The following is a 19,264-nucleotide window of genomic DNA, read 5'->3' as shown; positions in this document are numbered from 1 at the left end:
TTTTTCACAACTAATAAATTTACTAAATAAACTAAATAAAATATTTTTAATAATACTATTGCCATTATATATTTCATTATTTTAGTTATACGTTTTTATTGATACATGCATTTTTTTAATGCGCACCGTTAGTTAAGTCTTTCACAGTCATGTTCCGCAATTCGTACGATTTGCAATCAGCGTCGATTTGCAAAACCTATCCCGGAGATTTCTTAACAAGCATGCAAGAATTTGGCACTAAATCATTGGATATGACGTAAATTATGTTTCCAGTCGTTTTTTTTTTTCTTCTTAATTTAGTACTTTAATTACAATATTTTTGGTGGCATGTCGCACTGATTTCAAATAGTAGAATTTACTGAACATACCTGTTAGAGCCTAATTTTATTTACTGCTAAACCGATACGCGACGAACCGACGATTTGGAGCATGCACGTGCATACCCTCTGGATGAAGAGTTAGTAACCGAGTGAACTACAGAACGAACGAACGACGAATATTACGCGAAACGCGAAACCGATAAAACCCGAAACGCGCGCGACGAAAATTTGTATTTCGATGGAAAGAGTATGAAAGACATTTGTGAAAACCTATTGTATATTAACGAAAATAATAATTTAAACGAAAAATATTTCTTTTAGACTTATTTGATTCAAATAAAAATTAAATGAAAATCAATAAACTTGTACTACGACATATTCTGATTGTTAATTGTTTGTTTGTATTTGCATTTTTTTGCAATGTTTATATTATATAAATATATTTCTGCCATATAAGAGTACTTTATATATATTAACTTGAACATTGTAAGAAATATTGATCGTCGTTTTTTTTTAGGTTGAGGAAAAGCTTAGCAAGAGCCCCAAGTTATAACAGCTTTTTTATCTGAAATAGTAGTTCTCCAAAAATATAAACCTGTGAGCACATGAAACCATCACAATTGCGACGTAATATCGCTATCATTCACTGCATGTATGCGTGTTGTAGCGGCACATTTGTTACAGCCCAGGTACAGCAGACGACATCTACAAAAACTTATATTTATCGAGAATGCATTTGAAGGTGGCTAATATGAGTTGAGAAGTAGCAACAAATATCGTTTATGATGATAAGTTTCAAAGTGCTCAAATATGTACGAATGTTTTTAATTCGAAGTTATTTTCGTGTTCAGTCTTTTGTTCAATGTAAACCAGGTTTGGGCTCTTGATATACATATTTCCATTAGATTCAATTTTCACAAATGGCTTAACCCTTTCATTTAATGATTTATATAGTAATTATATAATAATTAAGTATATCACGACAGTGTTTTGTATATGATACGCGACGCGACGACACGATGACCCGGACAAACGAACGGATAATATATAAGTCGATTAATAAATATATCTATATTATTTTGCTATGATTCTCAAGCATATAAAGATTCTAAAATCCTAAGAAAACGCAACTAATAAAGAGCAAAAACATTATACAGAAAATATGAAAATAGTCAAGGCTAGCCTGTATTCTTGTTGTATAGTTTGTGCCTATTTATAAGTTCCTTGTAATAAGCAATTATATAATTTAAAGTAAAATATACGCACACACAACTTTGCATATTAAATTTTAATGGTTACGATACCTTAGTAAGTACATTTAAGTACGATTCAATGCTTTGATGGATTTAAATGTCATTGTTAGTTCGTACTTAAAATATACAACTTTATCGTGAGAATAACATTCCTATAAATTACAATACAATATAAATTAAATTTGGGAATTTTAATTTGTTTATTGGATTGTGGTTTATGTGAATGATTTGTTCACATGGTAGCATAATCATAGTCGCGCGTTGAACTCAGGTTTAGTTAAACTAAATATTTAGAACGGGGTTTATTTTCTTTACTACCATAGTCAATTTAATATTATCTGTTATTAAGAATCAGCTTTGACACAAATCCATTATATTCTAATGTGATCTGACAAATGTATATTTATAGATTTACATCAAATATTTTTCCTCTACTAAAACAGCCGAAGATCCGTATACCGTATAACGTAAAGTTTCATACATTCTATAAAATGTATAAGCATGAAAAGAATTTGCATCAAAATTTCAAACTGTTTAATCAGAATTTTCAGAAAAATTTTAAGTATGCAGTTTCTTATTCTATTGAATTTTGGTATAATATAGTAACTCGAAATTCGTGTTGATTTTTGATAGATATATTTTTTTTTATCTATTTCATCCGACTCAAACGGATTAGAGTATCTTAACAATCTTTCATCGTTTATATTAAAATCTATTCAATATCTTGAAAATTAAAAATTTGTATTAGTTGCACAGACATTCGTAAATTTAATTTGATTTTAATCTGCTTAAAGCCTGCTTGTGGTGGGTTTAAATTTAAACCCGGTTTTAAGCTAAAAACCAGGTACTAATTCGACTACGATTAAAATAAACTAAAGTTTTCCTTAAACCTCTGTTTAACAAAAATACAACAGGCTTACTTTCGACTATGATTATGCGCCATGTAGTTTAGGAGTTGGTTTTGTATTTATATTGTGGAAAAGGATAATACTATAATAATGAATGTAAATGTTAGTATTCATATGAAATTGGTTATGCTAACAAATTGTTTGTTCTTCAAAAAATGTTTGTGTCCTATACAATTAATCATGATTAGAATGAGATTTATATTAATAAATTTAATTATAGCTTTTTAATATTGTATTCTTGTGTCCTTTGTTTCAAATTTAAAATTTTTCTTTTTTCTCCGTTTCTCTTATATTTCCAACGTATTTATTGTTGAAATGTATATATATTTCGGATTATGGCTGTTAGTTCATACAATTATAATAAAGGACTTGCGTACTCATAATAGTACCTTAACACCTCAATTTCCACATTTGCATACATAGAGATAAAGAACTTACGACTGATATATTTTAATCGGACTATTGTTGCTGAATAACAAGCAAACGTTTTTCAAACGAGTTCGCTCAGGATGCCTTTTGATAGACAATGCGACTATAGTGATCCCAAGCTTGTTTGCCGATTAACATATTACTTTAATTTTTTCCTTTTGTCTACTTGATTTGCTTTTGTCCCCCGCTTTCTACTATCATAGTAGCTTTAACGTTACACCCAAGTTTTAATTCCCCCAGTGCGCAATATTGATGCTTTAAATGTTGTACATAGCAACCAGGCGCTCCGAGAGATTTTGTGGGAACTGATCGACAAAACGACGCCAGTTTTCTTCCCCTACCTGTGTTTTGAAGCCATGCAGAATCTAAAAAACGTGAGTAGATTTAAGATGTTGAGTTACTTTACTGTCATTAGTATTTTTCAAATTTCATTTACCTTCTGAATCATTTGATGCAAATCTTGTGGCGGATTTACCCATGAAGCCACAGCATCGCAGAAGAATATAAAGTCGGGCACGACGCCACCTGGATTTACGGTTATCATGTGACACATTCCGCGGAAAGCCGAATCCTTTTCGTCATTATCTCTTATATGACGCAGAGATGTACACCTGTATGAATAAAGCAGTGAATATACGAATGTAAATTACTAAGCATTTTCATAATCAATTGAATTATGAATATAACTACCAACGTCGCAGCCATATTAAATTATTTTATACAAAAGTCCAACGAAAAACACTTACTTGTATTTGCAAATAATAAACAAGTACGAAATTTAATTTGTTTAACATATTACACGAAAATTTATATGAATGCGAGGTGTAGATTGCTTTGCTATTTTTAAAAAGCAAATTGAGTTTAGATGGTAGTAGGATAGAAAAAGCTTGAGTATTAGTGAGATGAAATTAGAGGGCCTGTTTCGGTTAAAAGTAATAAACATATAGAAATCATATATAAAGTGTTACACACCACTGTCGTACAAATTCTGGCAAATAAGGAGCCACTTCAACTGGGCACACATAACCTAGACGACCGATTGTTATTGCTAAAAAACAGAAAAAAAACAGAAATAAATGAAAATCATAAATTATAGTACATATGCGTTTCACAATAATACAAATAAGTTGCATAAATGTATTAATCAATGCAATGGTTAATCAAATGTATGTATAAGTATGAAATTTGTTATCCAACTGAAACCATCAATTCTTAATGTATGCAATGATTGCTACCTTACATATATACACTTCGGAAGACAACTGCATTTTACAAGTATTAAGATTCAATAAACTTAACAATGAAGGAAATTATATCAAATGGCGTACACTTTAGGTGTTTATTATTATGCAATTAGGTGCAACTGATAAACAGCCAAAAAACTATTCGTCCAACATAAAATAATTACCAAAGCAAAACACTTTTTATCAATTTCTGATTAATTAAAAAGAGGTGAAATGTTTATTAGAATACAGAAAAATCTTTAATTTGACTATTACACGGGATTTTTTTTGGTAATTTACAGATAAGCTGACGTTTTTCAGAAACACCCCCGATCCCACTTCTTACTCCATTTGACGTTCCTGTTACAAAATACATTCCCTCTTACATTTGATATAAAGTTCTCCTCTAACTCGAAATTTCCCTTTCCATCACGACTGTGGACGGTCGTTGTACACTCATGGGTGCCGATGCCATTATTCGTTTAATATAGCCAAGACAAATCAGACATATTCGCTGTTAATCAATACGTTTTATAAACGTACATGTTAATAAAAATCTCATGGAGTTCGTATTTACATATCATCCCCTCGTCCACGTGATGAGGATCATAGATCTTACGCTGATTAATTCTATCAAACGATCCTAGAGATTTTTCATCCTTGTTCGATATCATTCACATCTCACATATAAAATATGTAAAAATATAACCGATAACTATAAAACCCTATAAATAGTAAAGATAAGGCTTACTCCATGCAATACATCAGCTAAAACATGTTCATTTAGGTTCGATTTCGAGAATCTGGATATACGCGACATTGTGAGAAAAATACTTTTTGGCTTTTACTGGATTATTAGTAACAACTATTTTCTACGACTTGTCTAAATTGTATTTTAATGTCGATCCCGGCTTGAGGAAGTTTCAGCATATTTCAAGCTTCAAAATGATTAATTGTTAAAAAAAGTGGTTTAAGAGCGCAGTTCTTATCGAAATTGCATACAGACATGAAACAGGCATGCACTCTCTAGCATGACAGCAGATAGTTACAGTTGAATTAACGGAAAATTAACCATCAGTTCAAGTTATTTGCATAAATATTAATTACATACCTGTATTTTCCAGCAGTGTTTTAGGAGTGTTCGGTCTGTTTATTATAACGAAGAGTTCATTGAGTACAAGATGTATGTACTGCCGAGTTTCTTCGCCTGAAAATGTTATATTAAGCATTAATCACACTGTTAAAAAATATATATTTTTATTTACCCAGCTTCATGCAAATTTCACCAATAGCCCAAGTAGCATTGTTGCATACGGAAATGTAATCAGGATTCAAATTTTGCCCCAAAATTGGGAAGAATTCCGACATGAATGGATGTACATGTTGAAAACAAGCTTTAGTTAAGTCTCCCAACAATGCGAACGATGATTGTCGCACCTGTGAATAAAAAATTATCAATAAAGAGATTTGAATGAAAGATATCATTTTGTTAAGCTGAAATTAATAGTTACCTCTGGTAATACATCTTGCATACATTGATAAAGTAATTGCATAATATTGCTGTTGGCGACTAGTGATTCAATATGTCCGTCTAAACCTTCTGCGAGGCCTGATAACAAGTCTAATGCAACAATCATTCGCTCTTTATCTGGATGCTCGAAGCCAGGATTAGTTTTACATGCCTTTAAATAACAACTCATTTATTAAACTTATTGATTTCATATACTTTATATTTGAAATATACCATGTCTTGATTCAGAGTTTGCTCGATAAGTGAGATGCAGCGCTGATAAACTGGATCGCAGTATGGTAAAAATCCCGACTGTAAAGCTGTCGCGATGCTTGACAGGCATTCCAGAAGAGGAAATAGGTCTTTGTCGTCATCCTTTAGCAAATTCCACTTTTCAATTAGTGGAGGCATCAAAATATCGATATATTGTGGTTTGTTAAGATGGTGACCCACAGAGTCGGCTAGGGTGCCAACTGCATCATACAGTATAAGCAAATTTTTATGTTGATATTTTGAGAAAGCAAATACAAGAGTTTTTAATATATACTCCAAATATGGCACCAATTCGGTGCAAGCTTCTTCTTCCAGAGTAGCGAATGCGGAGCAAGCTGCCTCTTGAACACGCTTATTAGAATCTAATATGCGTTTTAGTAGTTCTTCCATTAATGGTTTCAAATATTGATCATGTGGTTGGTTTACTACCCAGTTAGCATAGCGCGATAATGTCCAGCAAGTTATAGAGCGAACCAATGCTTTCTTGTCCGACAAACAACTGATCAAATAGGGTATGAGTTCGGGTAGATGTGGAATCATACCCTGCATGCAGCCCTCGGCAATAGCACCCAGTGCCAACACTCCACTCTCTTTGATAACCCACTCCTGATGAAACAGAGTATCCTTGAGAATGGGCAATACAATAGGTAGACATTCTTCGCGAAAGACATTTGCTAACACGTCCAGTGCGGCGGCACTACATTTCCTCAAATTCCATTCTGATAGAGAACTGTCATCATCTAACACATCATCAAAATCATCATCATCATCATCAACACCGCTTTCGCCGGATTTAAGGGTGTGCGTACGAGATTTGTGGAATCGAGGACGTATGTCCTCCTCACGGTCAGGCACCATGTCGTCCTCCTCAACATTGCCTTTTAGCAGGATAATATCAATTTCAGAGTATCGCATTCCACGGACTAATACTGGAGCTAGCTGCCCTAAATAGGGCGCCAACACTTCTTTGCAAATACTCTGCTCAGCGAGAGATAGCCAGAATTCTGACGCTTCTAATGCTACACCTTGATCGGGGTCTTGGGTGCGTATGAGCATATACTATAAAAACAAGAATTGATTAAAATACTTTTTGACAGTGATTAATTTGAACTCAATTGAGTACTATAACAAAATTGTTATATTTTATAAATTAATAAATTAAATATTTTACCATTGACCAATTCATGTTTTAATAACTTACCTCTATAATTTGTGACATATGCGGCAACAAACGATCCATACGAACTTCTAACAGCATCACCAACCCGTGGCATACATTCTTTCTTACCTCATGATCTTCATCAGACGATAGGTTAAATAAACTTTCAATGAATGCGTCGATGTGTAGCATCAGAGCCTGTGATCGGTTCACAATGAATTGGTTGATACAAGCTATGGCATGGGAACGTATTTTCGGGCTATTGTGGCTGAAATATTGAAGGAATTTCGGAATCATCACGTTTAGAGGCCGATTGAGTACACCCGAGTCAAGTATCTCTGCTGAATCCTCGCATATCTTTTGTAAAGCACTGAACGAACCTTCACATACATTATAGTCTTGCGAGTCCAACATGTCGCACAAAGAGGGAAGTAATTGGGGCCAATTTTGTAAACCGCCATTGCTGGCGATAGTAGTGATCAATATACCAACAGTAGCTCTTATTAGAGGCGAAGGATCTCCGATAGCTTGCAAACATTCATGCTTGATATATTCTATAATCTCTGGCTGTAAATTATTTCCATGAATCCGGATGTTATTTTTCAAAATTAGACCACTTAGAGAACGTGTTGGCTCATCCTCAGTTTTTAGTTTCGTCAGTACATAAATCAGGTAATTATTAAAATCGGGATATTGATTCAATTCCTCTAGTTTCTGCGAATTGAAGTATAGCCGGATTTATTTAATATTTTAGTATTAGCTTTTATAAGCACAAAAGACATATAGGATATAGGTATATATATAGGTACATATACATATATTTTTCATATAAGATAGTTTCTTTTTAACGGCTTTTGAAAATGCCTATTTTGGACAGTTATAATTGTATAGGTATAATTACATATAGATGCTTTTCACTTACCAGTTGAACAGCCATTTGAGTGGCGGTATCCGGCGACTGAGACTGCTTGAGGATTGTAATTATTTGTTGTAAACCTTCGGCTTGCGGTTCCCACGTCATTTTATTTTCCTTTTATTCTCTTACTTGGGGGTGAATTACCTGCAAAAATTCCACATTTGAAGGCAGTACTTATACATATGAGCAAAAATTTGAAGGTTTGTCAAAGGGTGCTAGACGGTGACATGCGCGAAAAAGGAAATGCAGACACGGTCAAAATTTGTTTTAATTTTTATATAAAAAAGTATCAATATTACTTTTGTAGCTGTTTTCTAACGTTTGTAACCAAAAAATATTAATTTGATATATGCTTAACATTCTAATGCCTTTCGATATTTTTCTAAGTTTTCCTTTCGCACGCTTTTCGATTTCTAGCAAATTCACTATTAGTCTTTTAAAATATCCACAAAGAAACTTACCTTGATAAACGCACTAAAAATATATTACACTTAAGTCTTTAATTTGGTGACTTTTAAACTGGAATTGGTTATTTTTTCGCAATTAAAATATTCTTTCACTAACTTTCCTCTTTTTCTTTCTTGTCTAGTACAATTTTTTCTGGGAACAAAAAACTTAAAATGAAGTTTCAACTTTCATGGCCTACACGCTCTCCCTTTCTAACGTGTTCGAAAAAATAAATGTGCGAACGAGTCAGCGTGAGGGTGTGCGAGTCTCATGGGGTTGCCAGCATTTCATTGGATGTATGCATTATTTAACGTCTCGGCATTCAATTTTTGATTTTGTAATGGTCGATTTCAATGAAATTGCCGGTCCACTGTGGGCCAGAAGACCAAAAAATTTGGCCAAAAGTCATTGAAAGATTTTTCAAAATGCAATATAGTATCATCATATAGATAAGTGGAAGTAGTTATTTTGTAAATGTTATAAGTTTTAATGAAATATTTAAGCTTGTATAATAAGTTAATATAAGTGTAAGGCTTAAATGATCACCATATAGCTATTGTTCTAAACTGTCACTGTTTTACTGAAATGTAGTATTTGTCATTAATTATATTGCATTTTCTCATTAGTTGCAATCATGTAGTATGTGAAAATAGTCAATAGCTGAAAAAATAAATCTGATGTTAGAAATATTGAGAATAATTGTGAAAAATTTTGTTTTTTTTTACTACTTGTTAATACGCCGATTGAGCCTTGCGCAAAACTCCAGAAGCTATTAACAATTTCTTTACATTAACGTCTTCAGTAGTTCATGTGTAACAAGCTAAAGGTGCGGTTTGCTGCGGTTTTTCATTTTCTTTTTAAAAAAAATGAAGTTTTACTGATCTATGCGCGTGTTGACTGTATATCAATCATTTGCCAATAGGGTGTAAAAAGTTAACCAAGTATTAAGAGTCACACAATTTTAACTCATTTAATTCATAATGACTTCATTGAAGAAAAAAGAGGTTCTTCAAATTATGTTAGGTAATAATGACATGAATATAACCGCTGATTCAATTTTAACTAAAATTGGTATCAATAAATCAGATGTAGGTTGTAAAGGATTGGAACGCTTGAAAAATGCTTTAAATAGTTTAAAGTCAAAAAGAAATGCAAAATATCAGCATTGCAGTAGGAAAATAGCTGTCTTTGAGTCACAAAATTCAGAGTGGTTAGATTCTGAATTTACTATTCCTGACTTAGACCTCACAGCTAAAATAAGTAAGACTGAAATACTTAAAAGAGGTCGTCCATCGCTCGATTTTGCAGAAAAATCTACTAGATCGAAAAGACGAGAAGTGTCTAAAATCAGTGAAGAACATGATAATGATCGTCAGAAACTATTAATGGCTACTAGTCATGCGGCACGAGTTTCAGGGGAAGCAGATTTGCGATCGGTACTTAACGAACTTTCAAAAAACGAGGAACAGGCTAAGAAAATTAGAAAAATAATGACAACACCTTTTCCTACAATAGAAAAGAAAAGCCCAGAAGTGGCTTTAGCATTTCTTTTCGATAATTCTATGTCTAAACAAGTCTATCAGAATATGCGATTAGCGACCAAATCTAGTGGAGCAGACATTTGGCCTGCGTATAATGCGATTAGAGAAGCCAAAGGAAAGTTAAGACCGTCGAAAGAGTCAATTAAAACTTCTGAAACGTTAGCTGAAGTATCACTTCAAGAACTTTTAAACCACACGGTGAATAGAATAATAGAACTACAAAGAGAAGTTTCTGTCTTATTCAAAAAAATAAAATTACTGAGCTCAAAACTGTTCTGATGTGTTCTTGGGGATTTGATGGGAGTAGTGGGCATTCGCCTTACAAACAAGGTTATGATAGTGTCAATGAGAAACAGACTCCTACAGATGAAAATCCTCCTCCACTGTAACCTCCACGTGGTAGATTCCGGAAACTACAACTTATTATGTAGGCTAACTGCAGGCGTGTCTCTGACATATTGGATCCACCATTTTCAATTGTTTAAATCTAACTGCAGATTTGTCAACAGCGATACAAAAAAGCCCGAGTAACAAGTTTCAAATTAATCAGATAAAATTAAAAAAAAGGTCCGCATAAGGGATTCGACATTTTTAATTTCTAAAATCTGGCAGCAGATTCGTAATCAGCGCCCCCAAAAACCCCTAAATACTAAGTTTGGTAAAAAATAATTAATTTTAAAAAAGTTATGTCCGCCATATTGGATCCGCCATTTTGAATTGTTGAAATCTGCCTTCATATTCGTAATCAGAGACCATCAAAACCCCTAAATACCAAATTTGGTGAAAAAAATCCAATTTTTTAAATTTCATGTCCGCCATATTGGATCCGCCATTTTGAATATGTTAAATCTGACTTCATATTCGTAATCAGAGACCATCAAAACCCCTAAATACCAAATTTGGTGAAAAAAATCCAATTTTTTAAATTTCATGTCCGCCATATTGGATCCGCCATTTTGAATTATTGAAATCTGACTTCATATTCGTAATCAGAGACCCCAAAACCTGTACATAGCGGTATTAAAAGTTATAAATTGTTGGTGTTTTGGGAATTATGAATTTTGGCCACTTATAAGGGTCTCCTGGCCCATAGTGCGGTCGTAACAGCAAACAAGCTACGAAATAATTTCAGTCAAACATTGCCAACATCTATTACTTTGCATGTTTGACAGCCATTTGGAATTTTTTTATAACGCTAATGTTGGCAGGATATTTGATATTTTAGTTTTCCAGACTGTGTATTTCCTTTCTTTGCAAAAAATGAATCTCGGCGACCTTCGTCCTCTTTATTGTATAAATAAACAATGCTTTCAAACAATCAAGAACTCGAGCACAACCTACTAAAAATATACCAAATGTCACATATACAGAGCCACAAAAAAATACCAAATGGCCATTAAGCGTTCAAAATGACGGTTCATTAGACTTAAAATAATTCAAAACATGATTTGCGAACTTGATTTTATTTGTTGTCTTTGTTGGCAATTTGATTGAAACTTATCGCTGAAAACATCAAAAATGTAGTGTCGACACGTTAAGTAATAAAGACCTTAAGCCATTTACATGTTGCATAAGGTAAATATGATACTATTTTCTTCTTGTATATAAATAAATATAAAATACAAATTTAAGCTTAAAACTAAATCTAACTTATCAAAATATCCGAACTTTTACTCTACCTATAAATGTAAATTTTATAAGTTAACGTTCACATATGCAATAATTAGCAATAAGTCCACGAAATTAATCTAACTGTTTACATATGGCAGATTACCTGCAAAATTGATAATCAGCTGCCAATACTGTTTTGAAAGGTTTTTCTTCATAGAAATTGCTTTGGTGGAATTTTTTGGTTTTTTTTGCTAACGATATGAAGAAAATACAAGGGGAATGAATAGTTAAATTAATTGAGAAATTGGCTGCTAGTAATAAACAGTTGGAGGAAATCTCTAAACGACATTTACTGACGTTATAGAAAATTATAGCAGCAATACACATGCGAAATTCGTAATTATATTTTATAATAAGTAATAAGAGGACAAAGTGTTTATGAACATACGCTTTTTTCTGTAATATGCATGCATAATTAATATTTAAAAGAAAAAATATTAGAATTATGTCTACAAACCTGTTTTCTTTGGCAGCGTCCATTTTATTTACTTTTTTCTTTGACATTTCTCCTTACATTCGTAAATATAATTATCGATAGCGCAGGGTTGTATGTAAAAAAATATAGTATTAATCTAGGATGATTTTATAATCTCAGATTTCGGGAGAGAAATTTTGTATGGGTAATTTCGCTTCTTAATTACGGATTGGGGAATAAGCTCGAAAAAGTAGATAATCTACATATATGTGAACGTATTATAATTTGCAGTATACGAATTACTTCAGAAATCTTGAAATCCCGAAAAATGTTTGGCCCTTCATAAAATTACAAAATAAGTTTCTAATATCCCCACGTCCGTGTTAAATAATGATAGAAAACTAACTCAATTTCAGCAACTGCAAATCTTTATGCTGAATTCTCACATCTAGACACTGATTTTTCAAATGTTTGAGTAGTCCAGGTATTTCACACTGCCAGAGAGCACCAACGGGGCGCTCGCTATTGAGGGGAAAAAGACTCTAGGTATTTTATGTTTCCTCGTAAATAAGACGATCTCCGTCTTCACAGGGTTTATCGATAGGCCGCAATTTGCGATACATGTCACAACTATATAGATTTAGATAACCCTGCTTCAGTTCCAACAGAGTATCTAAAAACTTCCCTCTGGCAATAACTGCCATGCCGGAGAGAGCGCTGCCTTGCGGAGTGCTGGCGGAGAGAGGCGCCGCCCCACTCTGCCACGACCGTTCTATCGCTAAGCATTTTGAGGGTTAGTCTAATAAGGTCAGTTCAAATCCGTTGTCTATTCAGGGGCCTGGTGATTGCCTCCGAGAGGAGAGGAGAGTCAGTTGTGGGTATACAGAAAATATAACAGAGGACCTAAAATGATTCCTTTCGGAACGCCTTCGTTTGTCGTTTTTAAAGAAAAATATGCAGTTTCGTGTTTTACGTAAAAGTACCTATCATAAAGGTATGGCAAGAGTACCACGCAGTAATATGTGCGCAGCTTGGACTTGAGCTTTTGAAAGAGAAATATCCGAGTTTGTACGACATTTTTTACACTTTTTCATAAGATTTTCTATGAAATTCTCTAATTTTTTATGCAACCATGTTAGAGAAAAGAGCGGTTTGGAATCAGGTGATCCCGGCGTTTATGGCGACCAGCAGAGGGTGTTTTTACTTATGGATCTCTACAATGCCTACGACTCTGTCTATTTGACCAATGGTTCAATGATGTTTTCTGAAACCTAATTGGCGAACGGGAATCAGACTTTTATTTTCAATGTTCTGTTACTTCTCTCCTTTTCTCCTTTACTATCTAGCCTTTTACTTTCCAAAGCTTTAAATGCAATGGGCTTTTTAGCCTGAGTGTTTTAGGAGTTACCAAATCTCTCGGCGCTTCTTGGCCCGTCTTTTTCAAATTTCAAGTAAAACAGCTTGTGACTTTTATTTAACATTCCAGCGATCGAGCTCAGAGGAATTATTTAAACATAATAAATTCATAACAATATGTTAATGAAAAATTTTACTTACGGATAGAAAATTAGTTTAAAATGTATAAGCAGATCATATTTAAATTTTTAGATAAGCTTAACTAGATAGACTTCTTATATTCATACCAAATTTTATGCATACATTTCATGATCGATTTGATCACCGAAATATATTGTATTTACGTTAATATAAGAATATGAATTTTCATTTCAATGTTTCACGTTTTATTTTATTTTTATTTTAAATTAAAAACTTTTATACAAGTAGCTCTAATAAATCAACGTTGGCTGACTTCCTAAACGTCGTTTTGCAGTTTATCACTGCGATGCTTTATGTCACAAAAATCTGTGATGAATCGTTTGCGGTTGTGATGCGTATCAATTACTTGATGCATGCATTTAAGAACTTCACACGATTACGCTTTATCGACCTTTTTTGTTTAGGATCATTTGACTTTGTACTTATGCCGCGCAATTTGCGTTGAGGAAGTCAGCCGTTCTCTGCAATCGGGCAGGTTCTGTAATTCGCTTCAGAGTGAATTTCATTGAAAGTTTCTGGCAATTCCATTGAAATTCGCTCGGAAGTGGACTACGAATAAGCATTCTCTGCTGAACAAATCACCAAATCGCAAGAAAAAAAGAAAATCAGTTTCTATAGCGATGTCACCTTGGGTGAAATCGTCTTGTATGCGGGTGTAATGATGTTCAATAGTGAAGCGATGTTCATTCACGTGGGTACTTCTCAAGTTCTTCGACTGCAAATAGTTATATTAAGCATTAATCACTTTATAGAAAAATCGTATGCATATTTGTATTTTTATTTACCCGTCACTCTCTCGCAAATTTCGCCATAAGCGAGGCAAGCGGCCAACCCGTTAGGGCCACACATATTTTTAAATAAAATTGGTACCAATTTTCCAAAGAATGGATACACATGCTGGAAACAGGTTTTAATTAATGCTCCCAACAATCCGATCGACGAATCTCGCACCTGAAATTGTGGATGAACAAATTTTTAAAAATTTACATTCGAATAGAAGAAGCTATTTTATAACGTTGGAGTTAATACTTACGTCTATATTTGTATCCTTCATGCAGTGGTGCACTAAATGTGTGATATTGCTGTTGGCGACTAGTGGCGCAATATGTCCCGCCAAACCTTCTGTCACGCCTGTCAATAAGTCTAAAGCACCAATCATTCTCACTTTATCTGGATGGTCGAGATCAGGATTAGTTTTACATGCCTTTAAATAACTCAATTATTATACTTTTGATTTAATATACTTTATATTTGAATTATACCATGTCTTGATTCAGCGTCTGTTCGATAAGTGAAATACAACGCGGATAAACTAGATCGCAGTAAGGTAAAAATCCTGATTGTAAAACTGTTGCGATGCTTGACAAGCACTCCAAAAGAAGAAATAGGTCTTTGTCGTCATCCTTTGTGAAATTCCACTTTTCAATTAATGGAGGCATTAAAATATCGATGTATTGTGGTTTGTTGAGATGATGACCCACAGAGTCGGCTAGAGTTCTAACTGTGTCATATAGTATAAGCAAATTTGTATCTCGATATTTTAAGAGGGCCAATGATAAAGCTTTTAATATATCTTCTAAATATGGCACCAATTCGGTGCTAGCCTCCTCCATAAGGGTATCGAGTGCGAAGCAAGCTGCCTCTTGAACACGCTTATTAGAATCTAATATGCGTTTTAGTAGTTCTTCCATGAACTGTTTCAAATATTGGTCATGTGGCTGGTTTACTACCCAGTTAGCATAGCGCGATAATGTCCAGCAAGTTATAGAGCGAACCAATGCTTTCTGGTCCGACAAACAACTGATCAAGTAGTGTATGATTTCGGGGAGATATGGGATCATACCCTGCATGCAGCCCTCGGCAATAGCACCCAGTGTACCAATTCCAATCTCTTTGATATTCCATTCCTGAGGAAACAGAGTATCCTTGATAATGGGCAGAAAAATAGGTAGACATTCTTCCCGAAAAACATTTGCTAACGCAGTCAGTGTAACGATGCTACATTTGCGCAAATCCCATTTTGGTAGTGAACTGTCATCATCTAGCACATCATCAACATTGTTTTCGTCAGATTTCGACTTGTGCGTACAAGATCTGTGGAGTTCAGGACGTATGTCCTCGTCAAGGTCAGGCATTAAGACGCTCTCCTCAACATTGCCGTATAGCAGGTTAATATCAATTTCAGAGCATCGCATTCCACGTACTAATATTGGAGCCAGCTGCCATAAATAGGGTGCCAACACTTCTCTGCAAATATTCTGTTCAGCGAGAGATAACCAGAATTCTGACGCTTCTAATGCTACACTTAGATCTGAGTCTTGGGTGCGTATGAGCATATACTACACAAAGAATTGATTAATATAGTATTTTATAAAATACTTTTAGACAGTGATTAATTTGATCTCAATTGAGTACTATAACAAAATTGTTATATTTTATAAATTAATAAATTAAATATTTTAGCGTTGACCAATTCATGTTTTAATAACTTACCTCAATAATTTGTGACATATGCGGCAGCAAACGATCCATATGAACGTCTAACAGCATCACCAACCCGCGACATACATTCTTTTTTACCTCATAATCTTCATCGGACGTTAGGTTAAATAAGCTTTCAATGAATGCGTCGATGTGTAGCATCAGAGCCTGTGATCGGTTCACAATGAATTGGTTGATACAAGCTATGGCATGTGAACGTATCTTCGGGCTATTGTGGTTGAAGTATTGAAGAAATTTCGGAATCATCACGTTTAGAGACCGATTGATTACACCCAAGTCATCTTTACATATCTTTTGTAAAGTACTGAAAGAACCTTCACATACATTATAGTCCTGCGAGTCCAACATGTCACACAAAGAGGGAAGTAATTGGGGCCAATTTTGTAAACGGCCATTGCTGGTGATAGTAGTGATCAATATACCAACAGTGGCTCTTATCAGAGGTGACGGATCTCCGATAGCTTGCAAACATTCATGCTTGATATATTCAATAGTCTCTGGCGGTAGAGTATTTCTATGAATCCAGATGCTATTTTTTAAAATTAGACCACTTAGAGAACGTGTTTGCTCATCCTCAGTTTTTAGTTTCGTCAGTACATACATCAGGTAATTATTAAAATCGGGATGTTGATTCAATTCCTCTAGTTTCTGCGAATAGAAATATAGCCGAATTTATTTACTATTTGCTTTAATAAACATAAAAACATTCTTATGAGTGCGTCTGAGCACAATGTTCCTACATAAGAATATACTAGAGGCAAGTATGAAATTTTCATACAGTTTTTCTAGTGCTTATAATACGTCGAAGATCCTCTATTAAATGATTTCCTAAAGTTTTAAGCCGACTAAATCATTGTAAAGACAGATTTGGAATAATACGTCCCCTTAGTATTAAAATAGCCTATAAATTTTTTGATGTTTTGAGAAAATGAATTTCAAACTTTTCGTCGAAAGTAGCTCTCACTCAAATTTCGCTATGTCTATAAATATTTATTATTTTTTGACTGACGTTTTGACCCACTTTGTGGAACTAGAATTTGACAAAATTTTGACCACATATAAAATCGACGATGGAGAATCCAAAAATTCAATAAAAAAATAATAGCCTATGAGCACATAGGCTATTGTTATACTAAGGGGACGAATAATTCTGGTAGAAAGGTACAAAAAATGACAAGAAGGATGGAGTATTTTTACGAGCTGTTAAATGTAGGCATTATAAATTTTAGTAAGCCCTGTGAAATAACTTTGAACGATACAAATGGTGATGAAAGAAACTCTCCATGATATAACGACCACATAATAATCCGGGAGCAAGGGGTCATTTTGACCTCATAACTTTATGCCGACTGATTTTAATACTGAAGGCAGACGCCAAAGTGAACGTCAGCTGGCGCATCCGCGGTGGGTGTGATTGTGGGATTGTGTCGAAAAAAAAAAACTCCTACCAACTCATTTTATACCGGCTGCAATTTTGTTCGTGTATTGTTGAAATTTAGTAGAATAAAAAAAATAGTCAGCTGCGCGGTAGAGGGGGGAAAACACGTCAGCTGAACAGGTGAACTTGTAAAAAAAATTGAAAAGTGAAACTATGTACTTTTTGCCGATGTACTTTACATCATTTTTAGTTCGGGAGCCAGGGGTCATTTTGACCCTTTCATTTCATGCCGACTGATTTTAATACTGAAGGCAGACGGCATTCAACGAAACCAACCGTCAGCTGGTCCAGTAATGGTGGGAACGTGCGTGGGATGCGAAACGTGTCGAAAAAAATTTTTACCAACTCATTTAATACCGGCTGAACTTTTTTTGTGTATTGTTGACATTTAGTAGAATAAAAAAAAATGGTCAGCTGCGCCGTAGCGGGGGTAAATACGTCAGCTGAACAGGCGAACTTGTAAAATAAATTAAAAAGTAAAACTACTTTATGCCGATTGACAATTCCACTCGCCGCCGAGATGTATGAACGCAATGATACAAAGTGTCTTTCTGTTATGAAAAAACTCCTCATAAAAACTCATTTGCCGTTCGGAGTCGGCTTAAAACTGTAGGTTCCTCCATTTGAAGAATGACATCGAGGCACACGCCGCAAATAGGAGGAGGAGCTCGGCCAAACACTTAACAGGGTGTACGCGCCAATTATTTATTTATTTATCTAATCAGAGGTGCATCCGAGTAGGGTATTCAGTCTTAAGGTGAACGTGTACACGTATACTAAAGCAATAAATTAATTCAATAATGCAAACAGTTGTGTTGTCATTAGCTGGTGACTTTTATTTAACAATCCTGTGATCGGCCTGAGAGGAATTATTGTTAGACGTTTTAGTTGGATAAAAACGTAACAAATTCGTAACAATATATTATATATATAAGATAGTGTAATTTGAATGGACTTTTAACAGTTTTCGGACAGTATTTTTTCACTTACCTGTTTAACAGCTATTTGAGCGGCTTTATCCAGCGACTGAGCCTGTTTGAGGACTGTAATTAGTTCTTTTAAGTCTTCGGCTTGCGGTTCCCACGTCATCTTATCTTGATTTAATTCAATTATTTGGGGTGATTATCTGCAAAAATTTCACACTTGTATTACATATGATACTTAGATATATGTATATTAATATATTATATATTATAAATACTAATATATAAGAGACGAATTGAGTACTATAGGTGGCGTCTTCCTAAACCTGTTACTTTATTTTTCGCGATTTTGACACGTCTGATGTCAAAACGACGGGAAATTACATGTTTGTGAAAATTCAGTGAATGGCTTGGTAATTTGTGAGATTTAAACTAAACAAACTAATGAAAACGAAGTGCCGCGTGTTAAATTGTGAAAGCACAAATGATTATAATGCCTCCAAATGCAGTTTTTATGTCGGAAGACGCCGTGGCAAGAAAGTGTGTGTGTATGCGTATAATATCTTATGCTTGGTTGTTTCCATTGCTTTCGCCTACTCTTCCTATTCACAAACAAGTAATTCCCCTTCCTTATTTTTATTCATGGGCTCTGACGACATAGCGAATTCGGAAGGCGCAACCTGGTATTCTATCATTCTTGTATACTATAGGTATCTTCTATTCGCCATTTCCACGCTCGCTATCTTCATGCTCGATTAACTTAATGAGAAATTTGCATG

At 34.3% G+C, this 19,264-nt stretch overlaps 2 protein-coding genes across 2 annotated transcripts; both read right to left on the bottom strand.

Moving 5' to 3' along the window:
- Positions 1-2,745: 2,745 nt before the first annotated feature.
- LOC129240580 (transportin-1) lies at positions 2,746-8,633 on the bottom strand. Its single transcript, XM_054876482.1, has 10 exons — positions 8,453-8,633; positions 7,998-8,135; positions 7,118-7,789; positions 5,878-6,975; positions 5,645-5,815; positions 5,399-5,570; positions 5,245-5,340; positions 3,883-3,958; positions 3,347-3,521; positions 2,746-3,275 (listed from the first exon to the last, which is right to left on the bottom strand). Exons 2-10 carry the CDS (start codon positions 8,094-8,096, stop codon positions 3,168-3,170), a joined length of 2,667 nt encoding a protein of 888 aa, XP_054732457.1. The 5' UTR covers positions 8,097-8,135; positions 8,453-8,633; the 3' UTR covers positions 2,746-3,167.
- A 5,672-nt stretch (positions 8,634-14,305) lies between these two features.
- On the bottom strand, positions 14,306-18,651 carry LOC129242094 (transportin-1-like). Its single transcript, XM_054878653.1, has 6 exons — positions 18,553-18,651; positions 16,116-16,772; positions 14,885-15,961; positions 14,656-14,826; positions 14,408-14,573; positions 14,306-14,337 (listed from the first exon to the last, which is right to left on the bottom strand). Exons 1-6 carry the CDS (start codon positions 18,649-18,651, stop codon positions 14,306-14,308), a joined length of 2,202 nt encoding a protein of 733 aa, XP_054734628.1.
- Between the last annotated feature and the right edge of the window lie 613 nt (positions 18,652-19,264).

This window comes from Anastrepha obliqua, chromosome 3, assembly GCF_027943255.1.
Source record: "Anastrepha obliqua isolate idAnaObli1 chromosome 3, idAnaObli1_1.0, whole genome shotgun sequence".
NCBI classification, from domain to species: domain Eukaryota; kingdom Metazoa; phylum Arthropoda; class Insecta; order Diptera; family Tephritidae; genus Anastrepha; species Anastrepha obliqua.
Note: the sequence above shows the minus strand (reverse complement) of the source record. Positions and strands in the feature narration are given on the sequence as shown.

Bases quoted from the DNA above. Each gene is read 5' to 3' on its own strand.
- LOC129242094 (XM_054878653.1), bottom strand. From the start codon at position 18,651: ATGACGTGGGAACCGCAAGCCGAAGACTTAAAAGAACTAATTACAGTC. The intron at 15,962-16,115 runs GTAAGTTATTAA...TTCTTTGTGTAG, and splicing joins ATATGTCACAAATTATTGAG to TATATGCTCATACGCACCCA. The intron at 14,338-14,407 runs GTAAATAAAAAT...AACTATTTGCAG, and splicing joins AATTTGCGAGAGAGTGACGG to TCGAAGAACTTGAGAAGTAC.
- LOC129240580 (XM_054876482.1), bottom strand. From the start codon at position 8,096: ATGACGTGGGAACCGCAAGCCGAAGGTTTACAACAAATAATTACAATC. The intron at 5,571-5,644 runs GTAACTATTAAT...TTTTATTCACAG, and splicing joins TGCAAGATGTATTACCAGAG to GTGCGACAATCATCGTTCGC. The intron at 3,276-3,346 runs GTAAATGAAATT...CACGTTTTTTAG, and splicing joins TGCATCAAATGATTCAGAAG to ATTCTGCATGGCTTCAAAAC.